At 32.5% G+C, this 17536-nt stretch overlaps 2 protein-coding genes and 1 pseudogene across 2 annotated transcripts; 1 reads left to right on the forward strand and 2 right to left on the reverse strand.

The window, feature by feature from the left end:
- Positions 1-3635: 3635 nt before the first annotated feature.
- Positions 3636-4359, reverse strand: LOC139808140 (uncharacterized). Its single transcript, XM_071769804.1, has one exon. The coding sequence runs from the start codon at positions 4357-4359 to the stop codon at positions 3658-3660; it is 702 nt and encodes a 233-aa protein (XP_071625905.1). The 3' UTR covers positions 3636-3657.
- A 4950-nt stretch (positions 4360-9309) lies between these two features.
- On the reverse strand, positions 9310-10470 carry LOC139809165 (uncharacterized; annotated as a pseudogene).
- A 4224-nt stretch (positions 10471-14694) lies between these two features.
- Htra2 (HTRA2-related serine protease) lies at positions 14695-17216 on the forward strand. Its single transcript, XM_071771876.1, has 7 exons — positions 14695-15271; positions 15351-15474; positions 15671-15757; positions 15849-16043; positions 16125-16275; positions 16346-16505; positions 16863-17216. Exons 1-7 carry the CDS (start codon positions 14829-14831, stop codon positions 17029-17031), a joined length of 1329 nt encoding a protein of 442 aa, XP_071627977.1. The 5' UTR covers positions 14695-14828; the 3' UTR covers positions 17032-17216.
- The last annotated feature ends 320 nt before the right edge of the window (positions 17217-17536 follow it).

Genomic DNA, 17536 nt, shown 5'->3' on the forward strand with positions numbered 1-17536 from the left:
TTACTACCGCGCCCGACGTTGCTTGACTATCAACAACAACACAATGATATACAATGTTAATATGAGATTCGTATATTAACACAATATAAATACAACATTAAATATATTTCAGAATTAAATATGTAATAAAGTTAATGAGAATAATGAGGACGCGCTACCTAGACACAAGATTTTATTTCATGAATCAAATTAAAGTTAAAAACAATTAAGAATCAAATTTAGAGGAATGTAAATTTAAAGAAACCTCTTTCTCTATGTGTGTGCATACACGTCATTACACGTACACAGGGTAAGTTCATGGGACAAGTATATTTCTTAATAATGAAACAAGTAGATAAACTGCAAGTTATTATATTTTATTGTGTAAATATTTATATACAATGTTGGATAAAGGATATTTAATCGGACGTTAAATGTAATATCGGATAAAGATTCAGCTCGCTGACATCATCGGATAACTTTTCATCGGATGTCACTCGATTTTATTAGTTTAGATATATTTCGTCGGAAATTTTTTTTATTGGATGTAATATATTACATTGGATGTTAAGCTTAGTCGGATAAAAAAGCTCGTTTTTTTATAAAATCAATTTCCGAACAGGTTATATATTAATAAAAAGGAAAAAGCTAATAATTGAGCAAAACACAAATTATTAATAAATAAAAAAAGAAAATACATACACTGTTGAAAACAGAGGTCCTGTGTGTTAAAAAAAGTTCTTGTTAAAATTTTTGTGTTAAATAATCAACACATACGTGTGTAGATTTAACATATGCCTGCTATGTTAATTGAATTTTACAAATTCAAAATGTAAAATAATTAAAATAACTTAAAAAATATGTTAAAATAACACAATTTGAACGTATTTATTAAATGTGTTAAAATTTACAGAAAAAGAATGTTAATTTTACTCTATAAAAAAAGTAGGAATAAAAATTTACAGAAATAGAGTGTTGATTTTATCTTACAATCTCAACTTCAACATAAAAGTTATGTTAATTGTACACATAATTAACTTCAAATTACGATCAGAATTACATTTCATTTCTGTTGAAATATTTTAACATAATATCCATTTTAACATAGTTACCACTGAGTGTTACCACTTAACACATCCATATTATGTTAAATTAACACAAAAATTTGAGTGGACCGTTTTGGACATGTGATTTATGTTATATTTAACACAAATTTTCCAATAGTGTAAAAGCGTTTCAACTACACCGAGTCTTCTTCAGCCATAACACCATTTAAATTAAAATGCAAATAAATAAGACAATACAAATACAAAGAAATAAGATATATAAAAGTATAGAGAAAGCGCTGGGAAGTCACCAATAAAATTGACATGGAAACCACATCACGGTTTGAAAGCTATTGATATACATATCTATCTGAAGTCAGGATAAAACAGAAATGTAATGTAGTCAGCCATAATTGATTCCTCGTCCGACTACATTCATTACATCTCCGTTTTATCCTGACTTCAGATAGATATAATCAATAGCTTTCAAAACGTGATGTGGTTTTCATGTCAATTTTATTGGTGACCTCCCAACGCTTTCTCTATAGTTTGATATATGTCTTATTTATTTGTATTTTAATTTAAATGATATATGTTATGGCTGAAAAAGACTCGGTGTAGTTGAAACGTTCCTATATATTTTCTCCTTTAATTTAATTATTAATAATTTTTGTTTTGCTCGTTTATTGATTTTTTCTTTTATTATTTGTACACATACGAGCGAATAATTCCTTTATATCGAGGTTATATATTAATCCAATGAAATTCGAACGAACAAATAAACGGCGACTCATTTTCCATTCACATTTTATCGGAAATTACATTTCATCAGATAAAGGCATACGTTACTTCATCGGATAATTTTAAATCCGTTAGAAATAGACCGAATAAAGTAGTAGGACGGTTTTTTCCGATTAAAGCTGGACATTTTATTCAGTGTGTTTAAGAGACATTAGCTATACAGATAAAGTAATTTATACATATAAAAGAAAACCTAAACCATCTACTTTTCTTTTAAAAAAATTTCTATTTATCGTTTGATTATTACTCTTAACACTGATAAATACGAGACGGAAGCCTTCAAAATGTTCGTAAAAGTTGTCAAATTTATTGCTACAAATTTTCCTGCAGTTAATTTCTGAGAATTAGCCGCTCGGAGAATTATTAGCGGTAAATTTTTCATTATGATCAGGTCAAAAGTGTACCATGGTGATTTATAAATTGCATAGGCCAATCCTTGGGATTGGAACTCCAATGTTTGTCCAGCGAAACAATAGAGAAAAATTTGCACCAACAGTGCGACAATAAAGACGCCATGTTTTGCGGCGGTAATAGTATCGTTCATTTCAAGCGAGAGAAGTAAAAGAAAACCTAAGAACAATACAATGAATATAATTAGTGATAAATTTAAAATAGTTACAAATATTATACTAATTCTGATACAGTTTTTGTCATTTATTTGCAACATAGAGGAAAGTCCCCTATTATGAGATAGGCTCCTAATATGCGACAGCGAGGTTTCTGCTAAACTAATAGGCCCTATCTGTTGGTTCCACCATGAACTTATTGCCCTTGGGGCAATAAGTTCATGGTGGAACCAAGTAAAACCTATTTAGTGGAAAATTCATTGTTTGATCGTGCGTGTAGTCGTTGCAGAGAAAGAAATTCTGAAATTGGATGTTGTCAAGTGCCATGGATATGAGTCTTTAAACCTTGTTTATTATATAATTAATAAATATTTGGCAATAAGTTCTGCATGCAGTGATAGAGTAAGGTCGTATTAATAGGAAAATACGGGATATGTTGAATTGCTCAATTGTAGACATTAGATTTGGTGATCGTGAAACCGCAAGGCGTGGTGCTCGTAACATGAGATACTCAAAGTACTCCTGGGTTGCTGGAGTATGAAAGTCATTGTATAGTAATAAAAGAAGAGAAAATACTATATTAACGTTAAGGGAAGGTTTATACAAATTTATAAGACTGTGCTGATCTTGATTTGAGAGGGAAGGGTGGAGGGGAAAGATTAGGTACAATATTGAGTATAAGTGGGTTTACGATTGTTGCAAATATGCTTCTGCATCACATGTGTATTTGAGAAACATTAAATAAAGGTTTTTAATAGTAATACTGATGTATTTTGCACTTTATTAGCGATTTCCCGGGGTCTCTCATATTAGGAGCACACTTTTGCGATTTTGCCGAAAACTCATTTTTCACATTTTTCTAATTTTCAGCAAAATTAATATTTAAATTAAATTTTACATTTCAGCATCTTAAAGCTTATTAAATTCCCTTCAAAATAACCTACTATATTTTTCAATTCTGCCCATAGACTTCCGGCAATCACACAAAATAGATATGGTATCTCATAATCGGGTACTTTCCTCTATGTATGATATATATATACATATATTGTTTAACTTTTTGTTGTAAAAATTTGGGAATTTACATTTATTAGTTATTCTATATCATACATAAATGTACATACACACATACATACATACATAGATATGTATATATGATGTATGTATATGTATTGTATATGGCATGGAAAAATAAGTAACAAATATAAATTTCGAAAAATTTACAAAAATAAATTTGGTTATTGTTTATTTAAAATACTTTTACGTTAAATATGTCTACCTTCGCCACAGAGGACAAGGACGCTCATCAAAAGTTGTGTCAAGATGACCAGAGTGAATGCTCTCTCTAAATAATGCGACAAATATATAAGATGATAATGTTTCTTTAATAACATGTTGAGTTTAGTGCGGTAGAAAAATTCTTTGCAACCCAATTCAGTAAAGTTCATCTGGAGAATTGCAAATTGTCCGCACATGTGCATCGTGAGATCGAAGAAGAACCCGTCATTCCCGCACTGCGAAATGACGTTAACGACGACCTGTACGAACTGTAAAGCTCCAATGGCGCTGTTAGCGAAAGAAGATGTATACTTTCCAAAGACGCAATAGGTCGATAATATCAGTTTTCTTTGGTACGTTTCATTAAAAATTTGCTTTTTAGAAGACAAATCGATATTGGCGAACACGGAAGAGGAAACGAGGAATATGATCGAGGCACAACCGAAACAGAAGAATATCGAGGAGCCTAGTTTGCCTATGTGCGCGTACTTTATCATGATGTTGCGAGAGTGAGAATTTTTCACGTTAGTCCAATCATGGATGACCGATTTTACCAAAATAAATTTTTGTCTCCAATATACGCGATGCAAAAGCAGTTTTACCAAAGTAGTTATTGACGCTAAGCCTTGTACAAAAGCTTCCATGGCATCCTCATGGCCATTACAATGTCGAATCATTTCTAGTGACATGGTGATCGATGTACTCGTCTGATTCATGAAAATGAAATAGAGATATTGCGTTTCAATATAAATGCATTTTTATTTTATTAAAAAAAATATATATATAATATGCTATACATATAACGTTTAATAATAATTTAATAAATGTATAACAAAATATTTTTTTAGTAAGGCAAAATATTGTATATACATATACGTATATATGTAGGTCCAGAGGTATGTTCCGGGACTGTTTACGTTTTTTGAAATGCACAGTCCTGGAATATAACGCATATATATGTAATCAGATTCAAAAAACTGTCCCGAAAATTGCCGTAGGACATAAATTTTTTCCAGGACAGTCCTGGAAACTGCCAAATGTCCCGGAATATACCGATGTCAAAAATAAAAGTCCCAGAACATACTTCCGGACCTACATATATTATATATATATATATATATATATATATATATATATATATATACACACAATATATAAAAATAAACTAAAATTTAACATAGTATTTTGTTGAATAAGGTGAAAAAAAACAAGTTCAAATACTTCGCGGCGTTCACTTCTAATTTTTTCAAGCTTTTTTAAGTCAAAAAAGATATTGAAAAAAATTAGAAGCAGACGTCAGTCCACTGTAGGCTGTTGCTTAAACATTTTTATATTCAACACAAGATTTTTCAAATTTTTTTGAAGCAATTTTCCAAAATAAAAAAATTGCGTCGGAAAAATCTGCAAAAATTTTCAAACATCCTGAGTTATACACAAAAATGTTCAAATAACAGCCTACAGTAGACTGACGTCTGTTTCTAATTTTTTTCAATATTTTTTTTGGAAAAAACACGAAAGAAGTTCGAAAATATTAGAAGCGAACGCCAACCCACTTTGAGTCAAGGCTTAAAAATTTTGATATCTGACAGAATTTTTAAGAATTTTTTCAGATTTTTAAATTGTGGCCATCAAAATATGTCGGTTTAAAAAATTATAACTAAATCAATTCTATAAAAAAAAATCTAAAAAAATTCTGAGTGCATTTTAGAGTTGGAACAATAACATAAAAAATCGCCAAATCCGAGAAGTCGAGGGTTAAACCCAGGTCGATTTAGCATGGAATGCCCCATATGTGTACAATATATAAAAACAGAATAAAATTTAACACAATATTACGTTTAATGAAATTTAAGAAACATGTTCAAATACTTATACGCGAATATGTAAGAATACAAATTACATTAAAGAAGCATAACTTACTGCCACTATCGTCGATATAAACCATCGAATTTTCGAGAATACATTTTTATCATCTAATACCCAGAGTCCAATTATGCCAAGAAAATTGTTATAAAATTTCAAAATATGTGGAATATCAGTATTCCAATTCGTACTTGGTCCCATTCTCGAACACTTAAAACTTTACGCTTGCGTAAGATCTCGTCGGCCGACTGTTATATACTGAATCTTCCAAGTGTCTCCTCAAATCGTTACTCCCTGAAAGCGGCTGTCGTCTACGTTTCTACGCAATAACCGCATCATTCAATATTTGGTTTATTACAAGTACCTACAATACTTAAAGCAACCCCTCTCCGTGGAGCAACCGATCAACTAAATTTTTTTCTAATTTATTATTCATACCTTCGGTTTTGTGACTTTCTTGGAGAACGCAGATATACACCTTACGTTTCCATATCGTATTTGTATACAAATAATATGGTTATACACGATGCGACATTGTCCTCAATGACATAGACGTGTTTACACATCCATAACGCTAAAAGGGTTAAACAATGTATCTTAATGCAAATTGCAGATATATTAAAATCCAAAATTAAATCCCGTCCTTTTCTTGATTGATATGCGACTTAAACGTTGAACGATTCAGTTTAATCAAATAAATAGCATCTTCTTTATTTACTGCCAGCCAAAAAATGTACGTCTCAAAATATTATTATCCATATTTGCACATATTACATAGTATCAGTTGACACGCACACATGAATGCTATTGATTATATGACTTTCTTATCGCTCTTCGTAAAACTGAAATATACGAGGCCGATGTCTTGAAGATGTACATCATTATTTCGCGATTAACAAAGACAAATTTTCCGCCGGTTAAGTGAAACGGAATACTCAATCTCATCATCGCGAAATAAAGGTCCTTCATTAATGCTAAAGGAAGCCTAAACCAGGAAGTTGTGTATAACGCATGGAATATGCTTTCGCTTTCTTTTTGCAGAAATTCACCACCATACGTGTATATACCAACGATTGCATTAATAAAGTAGTTCAAGACAAGAACACTCTTTGTTGCTTCAACATAATTTTTCTCGTTCAGGTATATATTTAAACGTAATCCTAACAATAAATATATTCTACAAAAAGTTAATCGTAATCCTGTTCGCATAATATAAACAAATTCAAAAAGAGAGGGCTTGCGATTAAAGCTCGTTATAATGCTTATTGTTATATCATATATTACAGTATAATACACAAACGTTTCAACCCTAAATGCCTTCATTAGTGTGAAATAAATAACAATATTTGTTGTATTAACTGTAAATTAAAAGAAAGAAAAATGTCAAAATAATGTTACAATAGTTTAGTATACAATTAAATTACAAAACTAAGTTACCAAGTATACCATAACAATAAATACAATCAAATTTTACCATCCACTAAATTCTCGTCCGTGAATAATATCTTCAGATTTTATGAAAATGACGACTGATATAAAAGCGCCACAACAAAAGAATAGTGAGTATAATAACGCAAGGGTAAGTATTCTAGAGATATCCGCATGTTTCTTTATAATTTTCTTAGTTTCTTTATTATCTTTAACAGATAACCAATCATCGATAGCAGCGTTAATGTTCGTTGCCAATTTTTTTTGATTGGCGGTAAGACATAAACCTTTTATGATTGCGATGGTCGTAGACACAAGGTATGTTACACATTCTATATTTGAGCCGGCATCCTTACTGCCCCAGAAGAGATCCATTATAAGGAGGGGTAGTATCATAAACTAAATAACAAATAATATCTGCACAAATGCTAATCCTGTTCTAACTAATAAATATAAAAAAGAAGAAGAGAAAAATCCAGGTTTTTCCGCTTAAAATAATCGGATAATCAGATAATCTATCTGAAAATTAACAAACGGATATCACGGGTTTTTTTAATTGGAATAAAAAACTGGTCAAGTTCAAATTATTGTCTGATTAATAATATACATCAGAAAATTCCAATTAAAAAACATTTGATTCAAAAATATTTGCCTAATTATCTGCTGTCTCAGCCGGTCACCCACATCCAACTTACAATTAGTACCGCGCCTGAAATTGCTTGACTTCGATGACCGAACAGCTATGTTAGCGCCCGAAAATCCGCTCTCTCAGCGGTCACTCACATCCAACTTACAATTAGTACCGCGCCCGACGTTGCTTGACTTCGATGATAAAACATGCTAGCAGCAATCCTCTAGCTCTGATGCTCCCTTCTTGCTTATATATATACTCATATACAACACATATCTTCATAGTGTTCAAAAATCTTGAAATTATTTATTAACTGACAAATATTAAAAACAATGTAACGACAACACAATTATATACAATGTTAATATAAGATTCGTATATCAATACAATATAAATACAACATTAAATTATTTTAGAATTAAATATGTAATAAAGTTAATGAGAATAATAAGGATGCGCTACCTGGACGCAAGGTGAAGATTTTATTTCATGAATCAAATCAAAGTTAAAAACAATTAAGAATCAAATTTAGAGGAATGAAAGAAACCTTTTTCTCTATGTGTGTGCATACCTACACGTCATTACACATATAGAGTAAATTTATGGGACAAATATATTTCTTAATAATGAAACAAGTAGATAAACTGCAAGTTATTATATTTTATTGTGTAAATATTTATATACAATTTTGGAAAAAGCATATTTAATCGGACGTTAAATGTAATATCGGATAAAAATTCAGCTCGCTGACATCATCAGATAACTTTTCATCGGATGTCACTCGATTTCATCAGTTATTATATTTCGTCGGAAATTCTTTTCATTAAATGATGTTAAGCTTGGTCGGATAAAAAAATTGTTTTTTTTTTTTTTATAAAATTAATTTCAAAACAGGTTCTATATTAATAAAAGGAAAATCGGTATTAATCGAGCAAAACCAAAATTTCTAATAAATTAAAAGAGAAAATACATAGAAACGTTTTAACTACACCGAGTCTTCTTCAGCCATAACATCATTTAAATTAAAATATAAAGAAATAAGATATATAAAAATATAGAGAAAGCGCTGGGAGGTCATCAATAAAATTGACATGGGAACCACATCACGGTTTGAAAGCTATTGATACATATCTATCTGAAGTCAGGATAAAACAGAAATGTAATGTAGTCAGAACCATAATTGATTCCTCGTCCGACTACATTACATCTCCGCTTTATCCTGACTTCAGATAGATATATATCAATAGTACATATCATCAGATAAAGGCATACGTTACTTCAGCGGATAATTCCAAATCCGTTAGAAATAGATCGAATAAAGTAGTAGGACGGTTTTTTCCAATTCAAGCTTGACATTTTATTCAGTGTGTTTAAGAGACATTAGCTATATAGATAAAGTAATTTATACATATAAAAGAAAACCTAAACCATCTACTTTTTTTTTAAAAGAATTTCTACTTATCGTTTGATTATTACTCTTAACACTGATAAATACGAGACGGAAGCCTTCAAAATGTTCATAAAAGTTGTCAAATTTATTGCTACAAATTTTCCTGCAGTTAATTTCTGAGGATTAGCCGCTCGGAGAATTATTAGCGGTAAATTTTTCCTTATCCTCAGGTCAAAAGTGTACCATGGTGATTTATAAATTGCATAAGCCAATCCTTCGGATTGAAATTCCAATGTTTGTCCAGCGAAACAACAGAGAAAAATTTGCACCAGCAGTGCGACAATAAAGACGCCATGTTTTGCGGCGGTAATAGTATCGTTCATTTCAAGCGAGAGAAGTAAAAGAAAACCTAAGAACAATACAATGAATATAATTAGTGATAAATTTAAAATAGTTACAAATATTATACTAATTCTGACAAAGTCTTTGTTATTTATTTGCAACATATGTATGACATATACATATATTGTTTAACTTTTTGTTGTAACAATTTGGGAATTTACATTTATTATTAATTATTCTATATCATACATAAATGTACATACACACATACATACATACGATGTATGTATATGTATTGTACATGGCATGGAATAAGTAACAAATATAAATTTCGAAAAATTTACAAAAATAAATTTGGTTATTGTTTATTTAAAATACTTTTACGTTAAATATGTCTACCTTCGACACACAAGGCAAGGACGCTCATCAAAAGTTGTGTCAAGATGACCAGAGTGAATGCTCTCTCTAAATTATGCGACAAATATATAAGATGATAATGTCTCCTTAATAAGATGTTGAGTTTATTGCGGTAGAAAAATTCTTCGCAACCCAATTTAGTAAAGTTCATCTGGAGAATTGCAAATTGCCCGCACATGTGCATCGTAAGATCGAAGAAGAACCCGTCATTCCCGCACTGCGACATGACGTTAACGACGACCTGTATACGAACTGTAAAGCTCCAATGGCGCTGTTAGCAAAAAAAGATGTATACTTTCCAAAGACGCAATAGGTCGATAATATCAGTTTTCTTTGGTACGTTTCATTAAAAATTTGCTTTTCAGAAGACAAATTGATATTGGCGAGCACGGAAGTGGAAACGAGGAATATGATCGAGGCACAACCGAAATAGAAGAATATCGAGGAGCCTAGTTTGCCTATGCGCGCGAACTTTATCATGATGTCGCGAGAGTGAGAATTTTTCACGTTAGTCCAATCATGGATGACCGATTTTACCAAAATAAATTTTTGTCTCCAATATACGCGATGCAAAAGCAGTTTTACCAAACTAGTTATTGACGTTAAGCCTTGTATAAAAGCATCCATGGTATCCTCATGGCCATTACAATGTCGAATCACTTCTAGTGACATGATGATCGATGTACTCGTCTGATTCATGAAAATGAAATAGAGATATTGTGTCTTAATATAAATGTTTTTTTATTTTATTAAAAAAAAATATATATATATATATATTTTTTTTTATTATATATATAATTTACTATACATATAACGTTTAATAATTATTTAATAAATGTATAACAAAATATCTTGTTAGTAAAGCAAAATATATATACATATATATTATATATATGACGTGTGCTTCTAATTTTTTTCAATATTTTTTTCGACTTAAAAAAGCTCGAAAAAATTAGAAGTAAATATATAAAATATATAAAAATAAACTAAAATTTAACATAGTATTTTGTTTAATAAGATAAAAGAAACAAGTTCAAATACTTCGCGGCGTTTACTTCTAATTTTTTCGAGCTTTTGTAAGTCGAAAAAAATATTGAAAAAAATTAGAAGCAGACGTCAGTCCATTGTAGGCTGTTGCTTAAACATTTTTATATACAACACAAGATTTTTGAGAATTTTTTTCAAATTTTTTTGAAGCGATTTTTCAAAATAAAAAAATCGCGTCGAAAAAATCTGCAAAAATTTTTAAACATCCTGTGTTATACACGAAAATGTTCAAATAACCTACAGTAGACTGACGTCTGTTTCTAATTTTTTTCAATATTAAAAAAAAAAGAAACTCGAAAAAATTAGAAGCGAACGCCAGTACACTTTGAATCAATAAGGCTTAAAAATTTTGATATCTGACAGAATTTTTGAAAATTTTTTTAGATTTTTAAATTGTGGCCATCAATATGTCGGTTTAAAAAATTATAACTAAATCAATTCTATAAAAAAAAATCTAAAAAAATTCTGAGTGCATTTTAGAGTTGGAACAATAACATAAAAAATCGCCAAATCCGAGAAGTCGAGGGTTAAACCCAGGTCGATTTGACATGGAATGCCCCATATGTACAATATATAAAAACAGAATAAAATTTAACACAGTATTACGTTTAATAAAATTTAAGAAACAAGTTCAAATACTTATATGCGAATATGTAAGAATACAAATTACATTAAAGAAGCATAACTTACTGCCACTATCGTCGATATAAACCATCGAATCCTCGAGAATACATTTTTATCATCTAATACCCAGAGTCCAATTATGCCAAGAAAATTTTTATAAAATTTCCAAATATGTGGAGTATCAGTATTCCAATCCGTACTTGGTCCCATTCTCGAGTACTTAAAACTTTACGCTTGCGTAAGATCTCGTCGGCCGACTGTTATACTGAATCTTCCAAGTGTCTCCTCAAATCGTTACTCCCTGAAAGCGGCTGTCGTCTACGTTTCTACGCAATAACCGCATCATTCAATATTTGGTTTATTACAAGTACCTACAATACTTAAAGCAACCCCTCCGTAGAGCAACCGCTCAACTAAATTCTTTTCTAATTTATTATTCATACCTTCGGTTTCGTGACTTTCTTGGAGAACGCAGATATACCTTACGTTTCCATATCGTATTTGTACAAATAATATGGTTATACACGATGCGACATTGTCCTCAATGACATAGACGTGGTTACACATCCATAACGCTAAAAGAGTTAAACAATGTATCTTAATGCAAATTGCAGATATATTAAATTCCAAAATTAAATCCCGTCCTTTTTTTTCGATTGATATGCGACTTAAACGTTGAACAATTCAGTTTAATCAAATAAATAGCATCTTTTTTATTTACTGCCAGCCAAAATGTACGTCTCAAAATATTTTTAATCCATATTTGCACATATTACATAGTATCAGTTGTCGTAAGATCTCTGGAAAATTTTTCATCCCGCCATACGTATGCACATATATACACGACGCATACACGCACACATGAATGCTATTAATATTATATGATTTTCTTATCGCTATTCGTAAAACTGAAACGTACGAGGCCGATGTTTTGAAGATGTACATCATTGTCTCGCGATTAACAAAGAAAAATTTTCCGCCGGTTAAGCGAAACGGAATATTCGATCTCATCATCGCGAAATAAAGGTCCTTCATCAACGCTAAAGAAAGCGTAAACCAGGAAGTTGTGTATAACGCATGGAATATGCTTTCGCTTTTTTTTTTGCAGAAATTCACTACCATAGGTATATATACCAACGATTGCATTAATAAGTAGTTCAAGACAAGAACACTCTTTGTTGCTTCAACATAATTTTTCTCGTTCAGGTATATATTTAAACGTAATCCTAACAATAAATATTTTACAAAAAGTTAGTTGTAATCCCGTTCGCATAATATAAACAAATTCAAAAAGAGGGGGCTTGCGAGCAAAGCTCGTTATTAATGCTTATTGTTATATATTACAGTATAATACACAAACGTTTCAACCCTAAATGCCTTCATTAGTGTGAAATAAATAACAATGTTTAAATAACATTGATCGACACTTTGCAAATTATTAACCGAAATGATAGAAGGCCTAGCTTGATAGACATCGTTAATTTTTCCGCATTATCTCGCAACATTATTAGCCAATAAACCTCGAATCGTTTACATTCCTTTAGTTATTCGCATTGTGATGTAGGAGGAGAGTGATAAATTGACCCATTCGAGACATTCGGTTACAAATGTGGCCTCGATAGAGCGTCCATAAGTCAGCCTAGAAGTGGAAGTCATGAGTCTGCTCGGAATGTCCTTATGTCATGTTAAAACTAGATTTATTAGAGATGTATATTAGAGAGAAAATAGTGCGTGTACCTGTATGGTCTGTTTTAAGACCTTAAGCATTAATAACGGACTTTGTTCGCTAGCCCCCCCCTTTTTTTTAAATTTGTTAATAAATATTTTATTTTAAGACATGTACGAACATGTGTTCAACATGTCAACTGTGCTACTTAAATTTTTAATAAAATATATTATGTATTTTCAATTTTTATACAAATATATCGTGCAGATTTTATATAATAAATTGCATTATATATTGCATTATATAATAACTACAAAATAAAATATTCAATATACATTTTACCTATCAGTGCAAGCATATAACTGTCGTTACCACAAGTTGAGATAACATATATAAGAAAGTGAAAGCTATCTTCCAAATTTTCGTACAATTCCATTAGCTCGCTGTGCCTGTTCATTGAGCCGACGAATTCCTTTCAATAAATTTGCCTCGGTGTCCGGTTCGTTCGCAAAAGTTTTGAATTTGTTTTTGAGCACCTCGAGTTGGCCGGTGAGATGTATCATAATATTGAAGAAAAAGCAGTCCGCGATACATAATAAGACGGATAATATCGTTACTTGAACGATCTGGATATATAGGCAAAAGTATTGCGCAAATTGTGAACCCGTGATCAAGTTACCCAACGGACCAGATAGATACATGGGCACCCAATTTGTTGTATTAACTGTACATTTAGAAAGGAAAATGTCAAAAATAATGTTACAATAGTTTAGTATACAATTAAATTACAAAACTAAGTTAACAAGTATACCATAACAATAAATACAATTAAATTTTACCATCCACTAAATTTTCGTCCGTGAATAATATCTTCAGATTTATGAAAATGATGACTGATATAAAAGCGCCACAATAAAAGAATATATATTAGTGAGTATAATATTACGCAAGGGTAAGTATTCTAGAACTATCCGCATGTTTCTTCATAAACTTCTTAGTTTCTTTATTATCTTTAGCAGATAACCAATCATCGATAGCAGCGTTAATGTTCGTTGCCAATTTTTTTTGAATGGCGGTAAGACAAACCTTTTATGCATGCATGATTGCGACCGTCGTAGACACAAGGTCTGTTACACATTCTATACTTAAGCCGGAATCCTTACTGCCTAAGAAAAGATCTATTATAATGAGGGGTAGTATCATAAACTAAATAACAAATAATATCTGCACAAATGCTAATAAATATAAAAAAATAATAGTAGATGCAAATTATTTTTTCACGTTCTTGAAGAAATTAGCAGCTGATGTTTCAGCAACATTGGGAGCTTCATCTTCGCATATATTTAAGAACATTTAATGCATTTTTTATGCGAGTTACCGATTGGAATAGGGAACTATTTTGCCACCGCGGAGTTCACTCCGCGCCGAATTCAGCGGTGCGCGCACTCGATGTTCAAATTTCCGACCAATCGACTCGACGAGGTTCGCCGAAGCCGAAGCACGCCGAAGGTGGCCGACGCGCACCACGCGGACGATCGGGCGCGAGGATTCGAAATTCGAAATCGCCGCCGAGGCGAAGCCGAGCTGGTGCCAGGTACGCGGGGGGGGGGGGGGGGGAGCGATTCCTTTCCACGCCGAGAGTTTAGGCGAAAATGAACGTTTGACGGGACCGCTCGAATCGTTCGAATTCGCCAGTCGCCAGTAGGCCGTAGCAGTCGTAGTCGTAGCATGCGCGTGTAGCAATTTAAAGATGGCGTCGCCCTGGTCGCGCATACCGTGGACCCGGTGGACTTCCTTGGCGAGAGCGAGCAGCTCGAGGTGCGTGTCGCGATTCGCGACTCTCGTGTTCGCCGAACGGTACGCTGGAACTAGGACGTTCCATTCGTATCAGCAACAGCAGCAACAGCAACGGCAGCAGCAATGCGGACAAGGATTCGGATTCGGAGGCGGTGGAGCGAGGAAGTTCCTAACCTGTACCGCGTTCGTCTCGGCGGCGGGTCTTGGCTATGCCTTATACAACTGGAGGGATGACGTCCGCCAGGGAATCGAAGGTCTAAACCGTTCTGTTGTTCACGCTCTCCCATTGCCGCCGTCCGACGGCGGTCAGAACAGGGACAAATACAATTTTATAGCGGACGTGGTGGAGATAACTGCGTCAGCTGTCGTGTACATCGAGATCTGGCATAACAATACGTAAATGACTCGTTAGCATAATGTAGTATTTCATATTTATGGTATGAAGTGCGTACTAACTTACTGCCTTGTAAAACAGCATAGATATTTTCACGAAGAAGCCAGTCACTACCAATGGATCAGGATTTATTGTCAGTCAGGATGGTTTAATACTGACAAATGCTCATGTCGTAGAAAATAATAAGCCTAACACAACAGTGAAGGTAAACGTGAGTCCCCTACGAGTCCCTTTGTCCTTTCCAAGCATCCTGTGTCACAAATAATATTATTAGTATCCTGGAGTTTAAAATTTTTTTTAAAAACCTTGAATCTACCTTCTTTGATTATTATCTGATAGAATTTATGTTAGTAATTAATAAATTATTTTTATCTGAAATTATCTTTACATCTTTCACATAGGTACGGCTTTATGATGGTAGTACGTATACTGGAATAATAGAAGACATCGATTTGAAAACTGACCTTGCTACTGTGCGAATAAATAAGGTAAGACGGGTAACTTTGTTATTCCAATTTATGCATAAACGGTAATAGTGAAATATTTGTGATTGTTAATTTGTACTTTCAAATTGTATAGACCAATCTACCGGTAATGAAACTCGGTTGTTCGGCCAATATCAGACCAGGAGAGTTTGTAGTAGCTATTGGTTCTCCATTGACTCTTAGCAACACAATAACAAGCGGAATAGTGAGCAGTGTAAATAGACAAAGTCAAGAGATTGGTATAAATAACCGACATATGGGATACATTCAAACGGATGCGGCAATCAATGTTAGTAACTGTCAGTTCTGGAGTAAATATCGAGCGTTACGCCATCATTTCATATAATTAGTGAATCACATTTCTCTCTAGTCTGGAAATTCGGGTGGACCTTTGATGAATTTGAACGGAGAGGCGATAGGTATAAACGCAATGAAAGTAACGGCCGGCATTTCGTTCGCCATACCTATAGACGACGCGAAAGAATTCTTGAAGAAAGCGGAATTAAATAGGAAAAACAAAAGTAATTCGAACTATCAGTTTATTCCAACAACATGAACGCTGAGGATACTGATTACATGTTATTTTTACAGACGTAACGCTTAGAGAAGCACCCAGGAGATACATAGGCATCACGATGTACACTCTGACTCCAGAATTCTTACATGGGTTGCAACATAACAACAGTGAATATGTAAACATTCAGCATGGAGTTCTTGTGTGGAAAGTAATACCTGGATCTCCGGCTTTTTGGTCAGTCATGTAATACAGAAACATTGCATTATCTTAAATTTTAATTATACGAGAATTCATCAATTTGCAAATTATTTTTTTCTTAAAAATATAGTATTAATAATATGAGTTAGAAGTGAGAAACCGGCTTTTTACAAAATGAGCATCAGATAGATTACAAGTAGTAAACAAAATAGATGAGAATAGAAATGACAAAATAATATTTGAATATACTTTATCGAGATTAAAATTTGACAATTAATTATAAAAACACTTGATGTTCAAGAGATTGCAACGAATAAAACGAGGAAATTTGTAAAATTTATTTATTTGTAAAAAATTGAAAAATTGAATTACCCCATTTCTCTGCTATTATAGTGCTGGATTGGTACCTGGGGATATAGTGACGCATGCTAATGGCGAACCGATGCTGGATTCGAACAGTCTTTATAAAATCATAGAACAACCAGGAACGATGAAATTACAAATTTTAAGAAAAGGGCAAGTTTTAGTTATACAAGTAAAGCCTGAGAATATATATTATTAAATAATTTTTGATTAAATAAAAAATTCTGCAATATATAAATGAATGAAATTTGTAATATTTATAAATGAATTTGTTGAATTTTTCATATGAATACTGTAATATATATCTTATTATAAATTTATTAATTGTTGAGCGATTTATATGATATATCAATTTATTTTATTAAATCTTTTTTGCTTTGACAATGTATCGTATAGTTCGTTAGTATCGTTAGTGCCTTCAATGTGTTCCGAGTGCCGAGTTTATCCATAAAAAGAGCACCACAATAAAGAAGAAAAGACAAGAATCACGTTTATCGTTTAGCGCACTTTATGCCTGGTGGGCCGGTTCATCAGTCACACCATCGAGCCTTCAGTATACACGCCTTTTGGTTGTACATCCATTTTAATTTAAATATACACGATAAAGGACCACTTAGCGACTTATGCAATTTATCAAGTGAGGAAGCGTTCATTTATTCACTTATCCGCTTTATCCGACATTTTTCGACCGCCACGAAGAGCGA

This window comes from Temnothorax longispinosus, chromosome 2 (genome assembly GCF_030848805.1).
Source record: "Temnothorax longispinosus isolate EJ_2023e chromosome 2, Tlon_JGU_v1, whole genome shotgun sequence".
Classification (NCBI taxonomy): Eukaryota; Metazoa; Arthropoda; class Insecta; order Hymenoptera; family Formicidae; genus Temnothorax; species Temnothorax longispinosus.